The sequence below is a fragment of the Marmota monax genome, unplaced genomic scaffold (genome assembly GCF_021218885.2).
Source record: "Marmota monax isolate L192 unplaced genomic scaffold, Marmota_monax_Labrador192_F-V1.1 WCK01_AAM20220418_F8-fsc00002, whole genome shotgun sequence".
Classification (NCBI taxonomy): Eukaryota; Metazoa; Chordata; class Mammalia; order Rodentia; family Sciuridae; genus Marmota; species Marmota monax.
The window spans coordinates 8,384,986-8,404,504 of NW_026693571.1; the positions used below are offsets into that span (position 1 = coordinate 8,384,986).

The following is a 19,519-nucleotide window of genomic DNA, read 5'->3' on the forward strand; positions in this document are numbered from 1 at the left end:
GTTCGTTCCTCAGTACCACATAAAAATAAATAAAGATATTGTGTCCATTTACAACTAAAAATAAAAAATAAATAATAATGAAAAAAGGGAGATCCATGCATAGAGCACTTCTGTTCAGCTTCATCTCAGAAGATAATGCATCAGTGTTAAAAGATAGTCACTTATTATGGGCCTACTTGGTGCTTTTTAAATGCATTGAGATTCTGGATGGAACTTTTCCTTCACATGCTTTATTTTTTCCCTGATATGAAATCTTTGCTGTGATTCATTAGAAAAATCAGGAGATATAAAAGTTATAGTAGTTTTTCAATTTTGTCTTCCAAAATAGAATAAAGCTTTTGATCCACTTAGAGCATTTAAAATTCTCAACACTATTGCTTGAGTTTAAAAGATACAAGTCTCCTGTACTGGGTAGATTAACATTAATGACAGTAACCTTTGTGATTTCCCTGCACACCAAGGAGAGGCTGATTCCTTTGAGTTGATAATCCTATAGTAAACAATAATATGTGCTTCTGGAGGGAGGAAAACACCAGCAGTTCCTTGGTATTTTCTGTCTCTGGGCCTGTTTGTAAAACTCGCAAGAGAAGGTGCCCATGTGCACAGGGTTGGTAACAGTGGGCACAGGATAATAGTGAATTTGACTGATATTCCATCTTTGACCTATGTATACTGGAATAGTGTCTCTGGAAGAAAAACAAACTTCTTCAAGGTCTTGAATTTTTAACCAGAAAAATATTGAAGTGGATAAAATGAAACACTCTCAATTGACACCGCACCACAGTCAAGGCAGCTACCACGATGATATTAGACTCTGTATCCTAGCAAACATCTGCCCAAAGAAAGAACCACCTGAGGAATGGAACCCACTTACAGCTCACCAAGCTTGTGCATGGCTCACTGACAGGCTATTCTGAAGGAGGAAAGAAGCAGTGCCTTCCTGTTACTGGTAGGGGGCTTTGAAAGTCCATCAGTACATATCACAACTCACCCTCACCATAGTTAGATGGGTCTCAAAGGCCTTTGCACTCATGAAATTCCTATAGACTAAGCATCTCAGGACATACTTTGAAAACCCAGACATTGCGAGAAGTGAGCATGCTTGGCTAGGCTTGGGAGAATCAGAAAATCAAGGTCCAAAGTAAAAACAAATACACATACCAATTCAAACTCCAGGCTTAGAAAGAAAGTTAAGAGGTGATGAGAGTGATTCCTGCTCTCTATTTGGCTAACACAACTGCAGTTTCTATTGATTTTCTAAAAAAAATTCCAGAATTGAGAGGAAAGCTCTGGAAGACAATGTCAAGGAAAAGAGCAACTCCTAAATAAAGACTCATTTACACACGTTCTTCCACCATCGCCCTGGCAGGTTAATAACACTGATCACCTAAGACAAAAAGAGAAATGCATTTTCAGATACAGTCAGCATTCATGAAGTGTAAAGATCCTTTCTGTTTCATGTTTTTTCTTCTTTTACACCTAGCAAAAATGTTCTTCATCCTTCTAGGCCCGATCTTAGTCACCTGCTTGTCATGGGCCCCAGCAAATGGTACAGCTGGCAAGGGACTGGAGTGATGATGGTATGGCAAGCCACCTCAGTGTCAGGAAACAACCTCTACAAAATGAGTCTGCATTCTTAGTTCACCTAATATCCAGGTAATATTTCCTTTGTGGAGAGCATTAACATTGTGGATAACAGTGTTGATCTATAGGCAAGAAGTGAACAGACAGTGGGAACAATTTCATTCCAATCATCTTGATGGGGGCGTCTCTAGTTGTGGTTCCTGTCATTCTTATTTCTTTCTCTAAGTTTATTTTAACATTAGAAACCATAGCATATCAAAACTAATATTTTGTTCCCCAATTCTAGGATTGCCCAAATTTGGTGTAAAACTAACAACACTGAACTGCTTCATGGAAATATGAAAATTTCTTGAAAAAGCTTTAGGAATTCCTTGAAAGAAAGTATGTTCTTTCAATTGGTGGCTCTAATGCACAGTCAGCATCGGAAACAAACACGTCAACACAATACTGACAATAATCCCCAAAAGAGTGTATAATTATCTTTATTTTACAGTAAGTAAAACAAGACAACGCATTCACAAGCAGCAAGACTGGGATTTGAGCCTTGGCAGGTGATTTGTCTCCAAAATTTATCCTTTTATCAACTAAGCTCTACTAACTTTCAAAATCAAAAACCACTAGATATTTGGGATACCATTCACGTGGTGTACATAATAAATCCTTTTGCAATGTCTCTACAGTTTGATTTTTAAAAAAACCTTTTGTATAACTCTGGCTGAAAAAACAAACAAGATTTGGATCTAGGAATTACTCTGGTTTGCACATGACTGGGAAACTGACCAAGCTTGACCCAGTACTGAAATCAGTGATTTCACTGTTTGCTGTTAAAAGTGATCTACCCAGCTGGTCAACTTCGTGCCACCCCTGGATTCCCTCCTGCAGCCAGCTCTCTGAGGCTGCACTTCTTCCTTGTCCTTCGTTTACCAAGAACATTCATATAAATGATTCAAGTACAGATGTCAGAAAGGAACTGCTGCTCCCTTCTCAACTGACATTTGTCCTCCAGGGCAAACGGGTTTGAAAGTTCAAAATCTACTTGTGAGCCCGAAATCACCACTGTCATCATCTATTTTGGCTTAACTAGAAGCAAAGAAAGCACTTGGTTTATATAAAGGGAGTTGGGAATGGAAAGAAAACCCATTTTTGTGTTGCTATGACTGGGCTTCTCTAGTTAGCAGTCACATGAGTAACAACCTTGCTTTTGTTTACCTGAATCTGGTTAGACCATAAGCATTCTTCTTTTGGGTCTGGTTGGCCTTAGAGGTGGTCTGCTTCAATGTCCAGAGCAAGAAATAAGGCAAGTAGAATATAAACGGGGGGAAAATAGATGATGTCACCGTATCTATTTAAAGAGAAGAAAGAAATACTATCCTTTGAAATGTGTGGGAGTTTGCAGGGTGTGACCCAGGCAGTTATCAACTAACAGGAGACATAGAGTGTAAAGTAGGGGGTTTAAAATAGTGACTTACAAGGAATGTGGGAGCAAATTGGCAGAGTCACAAAGTGACATCCTGACATTCCACCCTCCATGGGGTCTGTCACTACACTGTTCAAAATAGGGCAACTCATGGTATGACCTGATCAACGAAATTTAGCTAAGACATAGAACCCAGAGGACATTTATCAGGCATACTCTGCTAGTCATTCGCTAGGTGCATTTCACATGGTATCTCTCTCGATCCCAGGGTTTGTACCGAGAGACAGGGGTATGATTTCCCATTGATAACTCCGAGTTAACTGTTAGGAAGGAAGACAGCATAGATTTGAAATGAGGTTTGGTTGCTTCTAAAGCCTGTGTTCCTCCACTCTGATACAGTCTTCCTAACTCACTCTCCTTGTCCTAACCTTCATGCTCATTTGGTACAACCTGCCTCAACGAAGGCACTTCTGAGCCATCAGCAAGGGTGGCAAGGGACAAAAGGCATGGGCTCATATGCTAGTAGGAGTCCAACTGTTCCCTGAGACCCTAGAGCTATGTATCAGTGTTTACTTCTGTAATTGTGTCCCTTCCTTGGGTTCCATTTCAGCAATCTGGGTTCTTCTTTTCTAGCCACTGGTTGCCGGTCAGCTCCTGCTGTCATCCCTCATATCCCATGTAGATCAGTCTACTAATGTAACTGTGTCCAAACATTTTTTACTTCTGTATCTGACATCTGAGCGAGAGGTTCTTGGGGTTGTTTTTGTCTTTTGCCCCCCACCTCCCTGGCTTTTCTCTGCAGCACTAGGGATTAAAACTAGGGGTTCTCTACTACTGAGCCACACCCCCAGGCCCTTTTAATTTATTTTGAGACAGGGTCTCACTAGGTTGCCAAATTTGCAATGCTCTTGCTATAGCCTCCTGAATTGCTGAGATTACAGGCATGGGCCACTGCACCTACCTGTAATCTCAGGCTGTCACCCTCTTTTGGATTCTATTTTCTGGGATAATGTGATTAGCTGATCAAGGAAAGACTCATTCATTCAGCAAGAATTTACTGAGTTCACACTAAGGAAACAGAAATGTTCTAGGTGCTAGGAACAGAGATAATTAGCATTCAGTTCCTCCTTCAAATACCCTAGTGTTCTTCTTACCTGTTACAGCTGTGCCTGGTGACAGTCCTGGGACTGGGAGCACCTGATTTCCTCATGCATAATTTCCCTAATGCATGAGCCAGGACAGCAGTCCAGCCTTGGCAGTTTGATTCAGTTCTGTTCTTGTTCTCACGATTTTGTGCTGTCTGGTAGAGCTTTCTTTTTTGGAAATGTTATTGTGTTTTCCTTGATCTATCTCTTTTGGGAAGCCAGATCTCAACTCCAAAGGGCAAATGAGAAGAAAGGAATGACAGGGCAGCTTGTACCCTTGAACAGATAGAACTGGCTGCTTCACCAGAGCCACCAGCTGGAGACCCTCCCAAGGAGTGAAAAAAGCATATCAACAGTGAGAGAGAGAATGTTCCTCAGGCAAGGGTCTCAGGCAGGATTGCAATTTGCATTCAGTAAAATTCCCATTTACTCTATGTTAAAAGTCCATTTAATATGAGAGAAGCGGTGGCTTAGTTACCGAGTGTCACTTCTCAGCAGTTCTCAAAGCTACAATGCACCTGTTACTAAGAACACTGGCGCTGCGTCAGGGCTTCAGAAACAGCAACAGTGGGGAGCAACAGGAGGAGGCTGAACTTGAAACTTTGGTTAATTTTCCACAATGATAGAATTACCTTTGCTCACTGTTCCCATTATTTACTGATTTGTAGCAGCTTCTAAATTCTTATATACAGTTATCAAAAGAAGGATTTTTCTTTATGTTTTAAATAGAGACAGTTTCAAGAACAACAATTACCATATGTTTCCCCAATTTCCAACATAAATCTGATCAACTAGATTAATAACCCCTCTCGTCAGAATGAAGACTGAGGTTTACACGGGAAAAAAAAAAGTACTTTGCTAGTTTAAAATGAGACACACTCACTGACACACAGAACAAACCAGTTGAAAACCATGACATTTTATAGCTGGCAGCAGATGAACTCAAACAGTCAGTAAGGAAATAAACGTGTCAGAAAACAAAAATTAAGCAAATATACACACCTAAAGGCAAAACAGAAAAAAAAAAAACCTGTCTAAATATACCAGATGGAGTGAATAGTCATCTGTGGGCAGTGTCCCTAGGGTGTGAGTTTCTTTTAATTGGATTACTTACCGACACAAGTGGAATTCCCATTTCCCAGAGGAGGGCCTTCGGAACAGCTCCAGTACTGTTGTGCTGAGATGCTAACAAAACTAAATTCTAAAACTACTGGCAATAGAAGGAGAAGTAAGAGCAGCATAATCACGATGGACTTAAACTCTCAATCGCCAAGAACTTGACTTTGCTCCAGCACAGCCCAGGCAAAGTGAGTCTGTCTGACCCCCAACTCCACCCAGGTCAGCCTTCTGCCCTGGGGCATCTTTTACTCTTTGGCCAGTTTTTCTTGCTACTGCTCTCCAGCTTCTTCTTCACCTCAAGAGAGCTTCCGAGTGGAGCCTCAAAAGGATCCAGGAAAGATTTCTTTATCTGAGTTTTCTTTGGAAGCCAGTAAGAAATACCTGACACCCTTATGACAAATTTCACAGAGGCCACTCTCTGGAGGCCTGTGGCTGACTTTGTTGTGACAGGCAGAGCTAGGCAAAAGGCTTAGAGAGAAAAAAAAAAAAAAAAGAAAAAGAAAGAAAGAAAGGAAAGAATTGATGGAAAGTTCCAACCACGACCCCAGGATGAGGTTAAAGAAGAAATATGTAGATAGGATTCCTCCCCAAACACGGTTTCTCTTTTTGAAAAGCAGAATGACTCCCCTTTCCTTTTTAAAGCTCGGTTGGCCCCACCTCCTCTCCTTTAGTGACACTTGAGTGAGGCTCTGTTTGCAAATGCGAATGTACCGGACAGGAAAGCAGGACTGGCTGCCAGAGAGGAGATAACTGCTACTCACCATAAATATTCTGGGCAGACCAGGGAAAAAGCAATTAGGGGGCTGTGGAGGAGCAAATGTTGTCTCGGAGGTAACTGCTGAATATTGGCTGTGTTTGAATATCTTGAAGGATGGAGACATGATTAAACCGTGCAGTACATATAAATCAATGGTGAACAACACCACTGATAATTCACATTTATAACAATTGATCACTCGCATGAGCAATACCAAAGATAATTCACCCTCAGCTCATTATTTGAATGAAATGTCAACACCAGCGCACATTCCCGAGGCTTAATCTTTTTTCTCTCTCCTGTATATTTTATAGCGGAATTTGAAAGATTATTCTTTCCAAATCAAAGGGAAATCCCTGAAGCCAAATGAAGAGATACAGTATGCACAGACACCTCTTCTTTCAGCGTGAGCATAATAAAACGTCAGGAGGAGCCAGGAGTGCAGCGAGAGGAGCAGATTGTTATTATAGAGTCGTGCTGGAAAAATAAGTTGATAATGTAAAAACTAGGAAGCATTGGAAACCCTGCATGGCTGAATGCAATTCCTTCTCAGATAATTTGTGATCTTTCCACACTTTGGTGATAGAAAGTGAAAGCTTGACTATATTCATTAATTTTCTCCTGCACCACTCTCTACTTGGAGCGACCTTAGTAATTTCTTCAGGTGTACACCCAGGGCCCAGAAATACCCAGCTCAGGCAACTGTTTACACCAGATTTGATGAACAATGGAAATTTCTGCCCGTTTACTCCATCCTGGAAAACAGACCTTTATTTAAGTTGCCCCAAGGTAGTGTTCCAAATGCTAGTCTAAATGTAGATAAAGCAATAATCATGAAAATAAAAGTCTCAATAGTGGCCCAAGAAAACAGAACAACTCAAAGCCCTTTGCTCATGTATAATTATGTCCTGAGTATTTGTCAAAGAGTTAAATCATGATTTCTCCAACTCAACCAGCCTCTGCCAGGCAGCTCTGACCCTATGTAAGGAGAAACGGACCCTGAAGGGACAACAGAAGTCATGTGGATGGATATATGGAATATTCCATTGCTTTCTGGACTTGCTCAGACTCAAGATTCAAACTGAGAGTCCTACAAACAACCTGCACTGACTATTCAAGTTACTAGCCTTGTTAATAAGCTTTCCCTTCCAAAAAACACATGGCCAGTATCACAGATGATAGCAATTGAAGGGGCTTAGAGGACAGTCCCACATGAAGGAGTGTGAGTAAAGACAATGATAGGAACATGGTTATGAAATAATATACAATAATATCCTATTTGGATTTAGACTCTTTCATATTGTTTTTGGTTATAAAAAGATTTGCTTTCCTGGGGCTGGGGTTGTGGCTCAGCAGTAGAGCAGTCGCCTAGCATGTGCAAGGCCCTGGGTTTGATCCTCAGCACCACATAAAAATAAATAAAGGTATTGTGTCCAACTACAACTAAAAAATAAATATTAAAAAAAAGATTTTCTTTCCTGGTTCTGCATCAGCTGAGCTAATGTTTTTATTAATATTGAGAATAATAACACGTCTTTAGGAGATGGTATCAATGTAGGTATAAGAAATGCTTCAACTGATGCCTGATGTTGAAGATCAATGCAGTTGATTCACAGATAATCTATATATAGTTGCTCCAATAGCAAAATCATAGAACAGAGCTACCTAACTAGAAAGGGCTTTCAGAGACATTTAATTCCTTCTCAGAAATAATTTAATCAGTCCATATTAATATTAATAATTTAATAAGTCCATATTCTCTTTCTTAATTAATTATTTTAATTAATTATACATGACAGCAGTATATATGCATTTTGATTCATTGTACACAAATAGAGCACGATTTTTAATGTCTCCAGTTGTACACAAAACAGAGTCACACCATTCATGTCTTCATACATGTACCTAGGGTAACAAGGTACATCTCATTCCACCATCTTTTCTACCCCCATGCCCCCTCCCTTCCCCTCCTTCTCCTTTGCCCTATCCAAAGTTCCTCCATTCCTCCCATGTTCCCCCAAAAACCTTCATTATGGATCATCATCCACTTATCAGAGAAAACATTCGGCCTTTGGTTTTTTGGGATTGGCTTACTTCACTTAGCATAATATTCTCCAACTCCATCCATTTACTTGCAAATGCCATGATTTTTTCTCTTTTAAGGCTGAGTAATATTCCATTGTGCATATATACCACAGTTTCTTTACCTATTCATCTGTTGAAGGGCATCTATGTTGGTTCCACAGTTTAGCTATTGTGAATTGTGCTGCTATAAACATTAATGTGGCTGTATCACTATAGCATGCTGATTTTAAATCCTTTGGGTAAAGACCTAGGAGTGGGATAGCTGAGTCAAATGGTGGGAGGAATCTCCATACTGCTTTCCACAGTGGTTGCACCAATTTGCAAGAGTGTGCCTTTCTCCCACATCCTAACTAACAGTAGTCCACATTCTTACATCTAGATAAAACTGAACTTTTCCTGGGCAAACAGATCCTTATTTTAAAGCTGACCAGAAGTCTCTTATAACTTTATGAGTTTAAGCTGCCAAACATGTTTTAGTTTTTGGAATTGAGTCAAAATTAACTAATTCATCAATTAAGCAATTAAATGTGATAGGGCACTGTATGGAGTACAAGAAACAGAAGTAATGAATTCTCTGAGGTGAATTGTCAACAACAAAGAAGACTACATAAGTATGAGCTAGTGAATGTTCAGTCACCAAATATTTTGGGGGTCTGTCAGGAAAGAAAGGGGGAACTGCAATGAACTTTGTGGATTAGGACATGTAGAGGAATTTTGTGCAATAATTGGGAAGCCTCAGAAGGGCTTGGCGAAGGAAAAATGCCACGATAAAAACAGAATGTGGAACAAGAATGGACAAAGAAATATATATATACACACACAATGGAGTTCTACTCAGCCATTAAAGAAAATGAAATTATGGCATTTTCCAGGAAATGAATGGAAATGGAAACTATCATGCTGAGTGAAATTAGCCAACTTAGAAACTCAAAGGTTGAATTTTTCCTCTCATATGTGGAAGCTAGAGTAAAATAAAGGGAAAGGGTTGGGAAGGATAAGATTACATAAGGAAACATTCAAATCCAATTTAATAGATGAGCGAAAGGAAGTTTAGTAGAGCAGAGGAAGGAGGGAGATGGAGGAGTGGAGGGAAAAGGGGGATCATGAACTGGAATTGATTTCCATGCATGTATGAGTTTGTCGGGAGGAACTCAGCTACTATGTATAAACATAAAGCTCTAATTTAAAAAATGGACAAAGAACATAATTAGAGCTTTAGACATTGAGGTGACACATCTGAATAAGAAATCCTATTGGTAGGTCAGTACGAAAATTAAACATCAGTGGCAAGAAGACAGCGCTGAATGCTTTGCACAGTGAGTGGGCAGCACTGGCTAGAAGAAGGAAGGCTACTGGGAGTCATGTTTATGTGTACTGCTCATTATGCTAATGTTTCAAAGAAAAGTTCCCCATCGAAACACATAGCACCTCATTCTGCCGCGTTATATATTTCCTATACGCAACAGCTCTGATTTGTCATCACCACCACTCACCATCAACAGATTGCTTCCTATGTGCCAGGAAACACAAAACATCTGCTTTATTCACATCACCTCTAATCCTCAACACCACCTGGTCAAAGGAATAGATATTATTAATCGCATTTCACAAATAAGGACACTGAAGATCAGAAAGAGTGAGTAATTTCCCCAAGATCACACACATCTATGGAGAAGAGAAGCTCTGGAATCCTCATTCTGTCACTGACCATAAGAACAGGCTGGGCACTACCAAAAGGAAGAACAGAACTGACACTGCATGTCTGGTTGCAGGAACCAGGAGTGACAAGGTAGGATGTCTTGGGGGAAAAGGACTCTTAGCATTCACGCGCACCCGCAAGAACAGTGCACTGGCTGGTTCATGGATCACCTCTGTCGATGAGTGCCAGTGTACTAGGGAAGCTCTCTCAACAGTCAACAACATTTTCTTGTTTTTCAGCAATAAGTTGGCATGTGTCTGGCATTCTACATGACTCATTTGTGGCAGGAACTGAAAATATTAAATGGGGGTAAATTTGGAGGGACACAGGCATAGGAGGTAGCTATGAAAGGAAATTTCAAAATTTTCAACATAAGAAAATCAGATGTGAACGTCTTAATGAAAAGAGTGGTAAGTAACTCCTTGACATTTACCCAAATGGTTGAAAACATGTCCCTCCCAAATCCTGCTTGTGTTTATTGATAATTGCCAAAATTTGGAGGCAACCAAGATGTGGTTTTATTTGGTTTGGTTTATTTTAATTACTTTTGTTTGGCTTTCTTAACCTGACTTTAAATTCAGATGCATTCATTTTTAAATTTTTATTTAAGTAAAAATTTACATAAAGTGAACAGATCTTAAGAGTACAATCAGATCAATTTTTAAACATTTTAATAAATTAATTAATAATTTTGAAGTGTTGGGGATTGAACTCAGGACCATGCATGCAAAGCAAATGCTCTACCACTGAGCCACATCCTCAATAATCTGATGAGTTTTGATAAATGTACATATGAACTTGACCAACACCTCAATCAATAGGTGGATAAACAAACAAACTATGGTACTACATCTGTACAATGAGATACTATTCAGCAATAAAAAGAAATGAGTCATCAAGCCATGAAAAGTTCTGGAAGAACCATAAATGCATTAGCTCAGTGAAAAAAAAAAACAATGGGAAGCTACACTCTATATGATTCCAACATATAACAAAATATGGAGAGAATAAAAAGATGAGTGATTTTCTGAGTTTCACGGGGAGGAAAGCAGGGATGAACAGATGGAGCACAAGCAATTTTTTTTTTTTTTTTTTTTTTTTTTTTTTTTTTTTTTAAGAAAGAGTGAGAGAGAGTGAGAAAGAGGGAGAGAGAGAGAATTTTTTTTTTTTAATATTTATTTTTTAGTATTTGGCGGACACAACATCTTTGTCTGTATGTGGTGCTGAGGATCGAACCCGGGCCGCACGCATGCCAGGCGAGCGCGCTACCGCTTGAGCCACATCCCCAGCCCCACAAGCAATTTTTAAGGCAGTGAAGTTGCCATGAATGATACTGTAATGGTGGACATATGTCATTTATCAAAACTCATAAGTATAATGAGAAGAGTGAACCCTAGGTCTATCCCTAATCATGTAGAAAGGTTCTTCAGTCTAAGGGTTTAAAAACAAGTGTGCAAAAACTGAGTATATAAAAAGAAAGGGTATAACAACCCATAATATAAAAATTTATAATTTTAGCAGGAGCACCAACATTTAAATCTAAGAAAAATAAACAAGTCATTTTAAGCTGTGTTGTATTTATTTTTTGCTATCTCAACCTGCTTCCTTTGTCATTTTCCCAGCTGTGCTGGGAGCCATTAGCCAAGTAGGTATGACAATTTCCTTGCCAGGGTACCCCATGTTGCTGACATGTTGCAGTGACATTGAATGTAGGTGACCTTGCTCAAGGACCAAGGCGGATTAGGGTGTTCCCGGTTTAAGATAATCGTGTTTAGGGCGTTCCCGGTTTAGGTTCCAGGTTTAAGGTTTAAGATTATTCCTGCTGGGAATAGGGCGTATCCTGCTGCCTGAGTTCCCCTTGAGTTCTCACGGGATTTAGACAGTATATTTTTGGGGAGATAGAAGCCCAGTGGAGGTGGATTTGGGCAGAGAACGTGGATTTCCCCAGAACGTGATTGTAGATGGCTGGCGTGAGTTCGGGAATAAAGAGTTGCTGTTTGAATCTACAAGCTGTGTGGTGGCTCGTGATTGTGTGCCCAGCCAGACTGCGGCATTTGTGCCCAGCCAGACAGTGGCACAGCTGTTTTAACTTATAGAAATAACAAAGTTTAGAGAAAAAACTGTGACTTTTTTTTATCATTCACAAGAAATTCTTTCCCTGACCTTTAAATTTTACTGAATTTATAGGAAGTATAGTAACATTAACTACAAGACATTTGCAATTCTAAAAACAGTACTGGTGATGCTACTGTGTATGTAAATACTACTTGCTAGAAACTAATGAAAATTCATTGCTTGCAGCTCTTCATTTGGTCTTGGGTTTATAAAACTGAATCAAAATCTTTTCTCGCATCTTCTAACTCCAAGGACAGTATTTATAGGGGTGAAAATAACCATGGTTTGACACTGAAAATTGGAAAGCCGGAGAGAAAAAATATTTATTAGAGAATTATAATTAAACGTGGTATTTGGGTTCATTTAGACAAAACATACATGCAAGGAATTTGATTTCAGTCCCCATTCACCTCTTTTCCTCCCCTCCTCCCTCTTCCTATTCTTTCTTTTCTACTCCACACAATTTCCTTTCTTGTACATATACATAAAGGGGAAATGCCCTTTGGTAACTTTATATATGAATATAACATGATTTTGTTAAATCCATTCCATATTTCTTCCTCTTTCCCTTCCTTCCTCCCTTACTCTTGTTCTCTTTCTTCCACTCCATTGGTTTTCCATACTTTATATCTTTATGATATCTGTTTCCCTCCCCAATCACCCTCTTTTTCTTATTTTGCTCTAGTTTCCACATATGAGAGAAAACATCTGACCCTTGATTTTCTGAGTCTGGATTATTTCAATTAACATGATATTCCCATTTCAATTCATTTACCTCCCCCACAAGCCATTATTTCATTCTTCTTTGTGATTGAGTTGAACTCAATTGTGTACATATAACAATTTTCTTATATATTCATTTACTGACAGGCATCTGGGTTGATTCCATAATTTGGCTATTGTGAATTGTGCTGCTGTAAACACTGAGATGGCTGTATCACTATAATATGTTGATTTTAGATCTTTTGGATTGGAATAGCTGGGTCATATGGTGGTTCCATTTGTAGTTTTCTGAGGAATCTCCACACAGTTTTCCAGAGTGGTTGTACTAATTTGCATACCCATCAACAATGTAAGAGTGTACTTTTCCCCCACATCCTTGCCAGCATTTATCATTATTCGTGTTCTTGGGAACCATCATTCTTTGTAAGATGAAATCTTAATGTAGTTTTGATTTGCATTTTCCTAATTGCTGGAGATAGTGAGCATTTTTTCATATATTTGTTGGCCATTTATGTTTCCCCTTCTGAGAAATTTCTGTTTAATTCTTTTGCCCATTTATTAATGGGTTTTTGTTTGCATTGAATTTTTTGTGTTCTGGATATTAATTCTCTGTCAGAGGAGTGGCTGGCAAAGATTTTCTTTCATTTCATAGGTTCTCTCTTCACTCGATCGACTCCTTTTTGTGTGTGTGCACAAGATTTTTAATTTGATTCCATCCCACTTACTCATTCTTGGTTTTATTTCTTGAGCTTTAGGGATCTTATTGAGGAAGACAATAAGATGTAATTTCAAGGTTTCTGGTTTAATTTCTAAGCCTTTGATTCATTTTGATTTGACTTTTGTGCAGGGTGAAAAATAGGATCTAAATTTATTCTTCTCCATATATATACATCTACTTTTCCCAGCACCATTTATTAAAAAGGCTATCTTTGAGAGAAAATATTTGAATTAGTGATATGTTTTTAAAATTTCAAAAATAAGAAAAACAGAATTATTAAATTATTTTTATTTGACATTCCTAGCCTGACTTCCAATTGTGATGAGATTCATTTTTTATTAAAGTAAAATTTACCTAAAGTGAATAGATTTTAAGTGTAAAATTTGATGATTTAACCAACACTTCGATCAAAATACAGAACATTATGCTCCAAAATTTCCTATGCCACTTTCAGCAAATCCTGCCATTAGGTAACTATTGTTCTTATTTTTCGCATCATAGATTTGTTTTATCTGTTCTTGAATTTTATAGAAACACAATATACAGTATGTTCTTTTGTGCCTGATGTTCTTGAAATTCATCTGAGTTGTTTTTATCAATGCTCCACTTCTTGTTGCTGGGAAGTATTCTTTTGTATAAATATAACACAATTTGTTTATCCGTTATCATGTTGATGGACCTCTGGATTGTTTCCAGGTTTGGCTCAACGAATGCTTTCATTTCTCTTTAGTTAATACCTAATAGCTGGTGCATGGGGTAGGTATATGTTTAACTTCATAAGAAACTGACTAACGTTTTTCCAAAGTGACTGCTCTATTTTGTATGCTCACCAGCAACACAGGTGAGTTTCAGTTGTTCCAATCCTCACCCACATTCTTAATTTTAACCATTTTTGTATGAGTGACATAATATCACATAGCAACTTTAAAGGACCTTTTAGGATGACTGTGGTGTTAATCAACTTTTATATGTTAATTGACCATTGGTGCATCCTCTTTAGTGAGACAACTACTAAAAATCCTTTACACCTTTTTATTGGATTGTTTGACTTTTTGTCATCATATTGCTCATAGAAGCTCTTTGAATAAATTCTATATTTTAATCCTTCATTGAATCTATGTATTATAAATAGTTTTTCCCAGTTTGTTTTTATCTATTCATTTTCTTTAAGTGTCTTTCTAAGAGCAAAAATTTTAATTTTAATGAAGTCCAATTTATCATTATTTTTTCTTTTGTGGTTAGCATTTTTTGTGTGTTCTAACAAATCATTGCCTACTCCAAGATCTCGATGATACTCTCCTAATTTTTTTTCTAGGCACTTTAGCATTTATGTTTGGGTTTGTAATTCATCTTAATCAATATATTAATTATTATATTAATATTATATTATATTATAATTAATATGCAATAATTATGTATTATACAATATATAAATAATGTATTATATATTTGAACATATATTATAATGTAATGATACATTATAATATAATTAATAAATATGTAACAATTATATTACTATACTAATAATATATTATATGCATTATAATATATTATGTAAAGTTCAAGTTAATTTTTCTCTACGTGGATATCCAATTGTTCCCAAGTCATTTACCAGGAGTTTTCTTTCCTCCTGAATTGCGTAGACCTTTCTCTAATGACTATGCTGTTGATCATCTTTTCACATGTTAATCAATCATTCATGGATCCTCTTTGGTGAGATATCTACTAAAATCTTGAATTGCTTTAATCCTCTTTTTGTTTCCAGACTTTACCATTTAACTGCTCTATATCCCTTTTTACCAATACCACATTATCTTGACTCTCATTGCTTGGTAGAAGCCTTAAAATCTGCTAGGGTACATCCTCCAGCTTTGGTTTCTTTTTCATTATTTTTGGCTCTTCTTGGTTATTTGTAATTCCATATAAACTTTAGAATTAATGTGTTAATTTCTACCAAAAAAAAGTTTTTATGAGTTTTGATTGGGATGTCATTGAATATATAGGCCAATTTGGGAAGAACTGACATCTTAACCATATTGATTCTCCCTATCTATGGACATATTATATTTCTTCATTTATTGAGGTATTCTTTAATTTCTCTCAATGTTTTTGAACTGTTGAGTGTAGAGCATTACATATCTTTTGTTAAATTTATTTTATTTTATGTTTTTGAATGCTTTATAAATGGAATACTTTAATCAATTTTATTTTCTAATTTTCTGCTGGTCTCCCAGACAAATAAAATTAGGTTTTGCCTATGGGCCCTTATCTCTCTACCTTGCTAAGTATTTCATATGTTTAGAGTTTGTTTGGTAGGTTCAAAGTCTAACATTTCTCCCACAATATCCAAAGTAAAATAAAAAGTGATGGGTTGTTCTTATCAAGCTTTTACAAACACCAGCCACTTTTCAAGAAAAATGCATTCAGGACTCACCACCAGGAAGAATTAAGAAGGAAAATCTATCCTCTGAAAAAGTAAGCATTAACCCCAGTTTATGGAAAGTAAATCTGAAATTTGAAAACTTAAACATCTTGCCTCAAGTTCTCACACTTATTAAGTGATAGAAAATGACAAATCCAAGTCTATGTGTCTCAAGAACATGTACTTAAACCACACCCCCCCCCCCCCCCCCCGGACTTCTTTTATTTCACTAATAATGCTAAAAGCACATTTCCCCATGCCTGCTCCTGAGACCAGCCTGCCAGCAGGAAAAAATGGGACTTCCCATCCATTCTTCTGCCTTTTACCAACTCTTTTGCTGTCTTTTCTACATTTCAAATTCTGTATCTAAGGTATCTATCTCTGTCTGCTGGTGAGTAGTGGTGTTTAACCAATGAAGTAGTCTTCAGTGATCCATAAACATGTGCCAGCAGATAACAAGAGGAAGTCATTAAATTAAATAAATAGATGTCTGGTCTTCAAGGAAGTGTCTGTCAGCATTTGAGACAGGGAAATAAAATGTGAGTGCAAGAAAACAACTCCAAGAATGAATGCAGGTAAGAGTCTTATTTCTAGAATAACCAGTAAATAGCATTATTTCAAAATCTACACACACAAAAAAATCAAGAATATTAGAGAAAGAAGGGAGAAAGGAATTTAGCCACTTTTGCTTAGACCAAAAGACATCCTGGGACAGTTTTAAAACACTGTATCCCAGACAAATAAGTATCTCACCTATTTGAAATCTGTGTTATAGAAAGAGTCTGTCCTTTCTGAAGTCACCTGAGGCTCCAGTTTCTGTGGGTGCATTCACATATTCATCTTTGCCTTTCACGAAATCCATCTTGGTTCTTCTAAACCAAGAAAAACAGAATAATGCAACTCTGTGGTTTTATGCAGATAAGACTTCTTGTAGGTAGAAATATAATCTATATAGAACTATAACCTATATCAGATTCCTATGCTTTTTAAAAAATATTTATTCTTAAGTTTTAGGTGGACATGATATCTTTATTTTTTTACATTTATGTGATGCTGAGGATCAAACCCAGTGCCTCGTGCATGCTAGGCGAGCGCTCTATCACTGAGCCACAACCCCAGCCCTCCTATTGCTTTATTATGAGGAAAATTACATTGTTTTCAAGAAGTTAGAACCAGTTGTAATTCTAATTCTTAATGCCCTTAGATGCAGGAGATGATGAAATAAAATGAGGTTCAACATGTGAATACACAAGTAAAATTATAGCCTCAGCCCTTCTAGATATACACTATGGCTGAAAGATTTGAAATTTTCATACCTAAGGCTTGGGCTACAGCTTGTCCAAAGTGTAAATTCCAAAACAAGACATTTACTTTACAATTATTACCAAAATGAACAGAGCAGAGGTTTGTGACTGCCTGGCCCATTCACAACATGACAGGCTTTGGCTCAAGTCCTAGACTATACTCTGATTTGGTAAGTTAAAAAAGGATATATTTTGCTTCTCACTATCTGATAAGTGGTTAGTTTTATATAACACAATATTGGTCTTATATCAAAATAAGTCTGACATTTAAAAGCCAGCTAGCATTTCATATATACCTTTCAGCAAGCAATTTGGTAACACATTTCAGAGCCATAAAAATATTTATAGGTGTTGACCATTTAATCTCATTCCTGGAAATTTCTCTCTAAAGGAATAACCTCTACACTAAAAAAAAAAAGAAGTTATGACCATACAAGTATGTATTGTAATATCATTCATGGTAGCCAAAATTAGAAACAGTTTTTATTTACAATTACAGAAATGATTAATAAATTGTTACAAAAACGTGATATTGTTACTAAAATGGAAATGTTTGCCACAATATTAATAGAAAATATAAAATCTTGTCTCCCCTGTGGTTATAGTATTTATTATTTTTATATATGGCTAAAAACATAGAAAAATTGAAATAGTTTATTTGATTAAATAGATTATGAATTTTTCCTTTTTGATTTTTTTTATTATTTACAGTTGTAATTTTCAATGAGACTTCCTAAACCACCCACCGACCTTCCAGGAAAGAGAATTTTGCTCAGTTCTCTATTAACCTTAATACCCTGCCATCAAGTCTGCTACCCAGGACTGTGTACCTCCTGTCCTTCATCATCTGATTCAGTAGTTCTCAACTTCATCTAACTCAATTTCCCTCTGACATCCTTAAATGATATTCACAAATGATTTACTTCTTACCCATATATATATATAAAATTAATGTAATTGTTAATTACATTATAAATGAGAAATTATGCAGGAAATAAAAATATTCTTATCAGTATATAAATATTTGGTCATGTTGTAGTAGTAGAGACATATTGAGGGTGTCAAAAACCTACTCACCTAGGTGAATCACTGTGAATTGAAAAGTTACCAATAACAGATAAATTGAATTAGTTTCCCAAATACCTTTAAAGGTATTGTCATTGTTAAAATCCAGTGGCTGGATTTTCCAAAATGGTGAACAGCTCTTAGAGCAGTTCTAAACAAATAAAAATGCTTTCTTCAACTAACATGGTGTCTCATTAAAAGAGTCATTGGGCACAACAACATGCAAAATGTACTTTGTTTTTATACGTAAAGAGTTAGACTCTAGGTTTCAGGGATTATAAATTATGACTGCACACTGAGACACCTGGGAACCATTAAAGTTCCTGTTGCCCTGGCCAATAAGTGAAATCCTAGTGTGTGGAGTGAGACCCAGGCACTTGAGTCCTTGCATCACCAGGAACTTGTTAGAAATACTGACTCTCAGACCCTACTCCAGACATACTAAATTAGAACCTGCATTACATAAAGATTCCTGAATGATTCATGCACCTATTAAAGTTTAAAGAAGGCAGGTGTATTAAAGTTTAAAGAAGTCAGATAATTACAAAGCAAGGGTTCTGTCAGCCTGAATGTCCAGCAGAGTATTCAATGGCTGTGTGAAGTTTGGAAAATTCCCTATAGTGTGTAAGACTTTCTAATACATTAGGACATCTAGCATTTCTGTCTCCAGCCCAATAAATGCCAGTGTCTTAATTTTCTGTTACTATAACTGAGTACCACAGACCAGATAATTTATAAAGAAAAGGAGTGGAAACTGGGAACTCCATGAGCATAGCACCAGCACCAGGTGTGAGAGCCTTATTGCTGTATTATAATATAGTAGAAGGCATCACATTGAGTCAGAGCAAGTGAGCTAGTTTGGTCACTCTTCCTCTCCTTATAAAGGCATTAATGCTATCATGGAGGTCCCACCTTCATGACCTCATCTGATCCTAAATATCTCCCAAAGGTCCCACCTCCACTTATAGTTCTTATATGGGTTTGGGAATTAAATTTTCAACACATGAAATTTGGGGAGACATTCCAACCATAGCAGGCAGCTATACTTTTTCCAATCTTTTTGATCACTGAGAGCACCTCCAAATTCTCAAAGATACTTCCTAAGAGTTGTAAGTATTAACCCAGGAAGAATAAACCTATTATTTTAAAAGGTCAAGGTTATTCTCTTTGTTTTCACTCCCATACTGCCTGATTCTCCCTTAACAGAAAAACTATCACCTCAGAACTCCATAGTTACAATCTATGACCACTTCACACCCTCTTTAAACTCACAGAAATTCTTAAGACATATTCCTCAATCTATCCTTTATTTACTCAACAAACGTATTGAAAACACTTCATATGTGTTTATAGTTATTGAGTTAAT

At 37.1% G+C, this 19,519-nt stretch overlaps 1 protein-coding gene across 3 annotated transcripts in view; it reads right to left on the reverse strand.

The window, feature by feature from the left end:
- Egf (epidermal growth factor) overlaps window positions 1-5,876 on the reverse strand; it is a 145,140-nt gene extending 139,264 nt beyond the window's left edge. For all 3 annotated transcript variants that reach the window (XM_046458806.2, XM_058583773.1, XM_058583772.1), the window contains exon 1: window positions 5,261-5,876. In XM_046458806.2, coding sequence (XP_046314762.2) covers window positions 5,261-5,387 — 127 coding nt within the window. In that variant the 5' untranslated portion in view covers window positions 5,388-5,876. The remainder of the gene's footprint in view (window positions 1-5,260) is intronic.
- Between the last annotated feature and the right edge of the window lie 13,643 nt (window positions 5,877-19,519).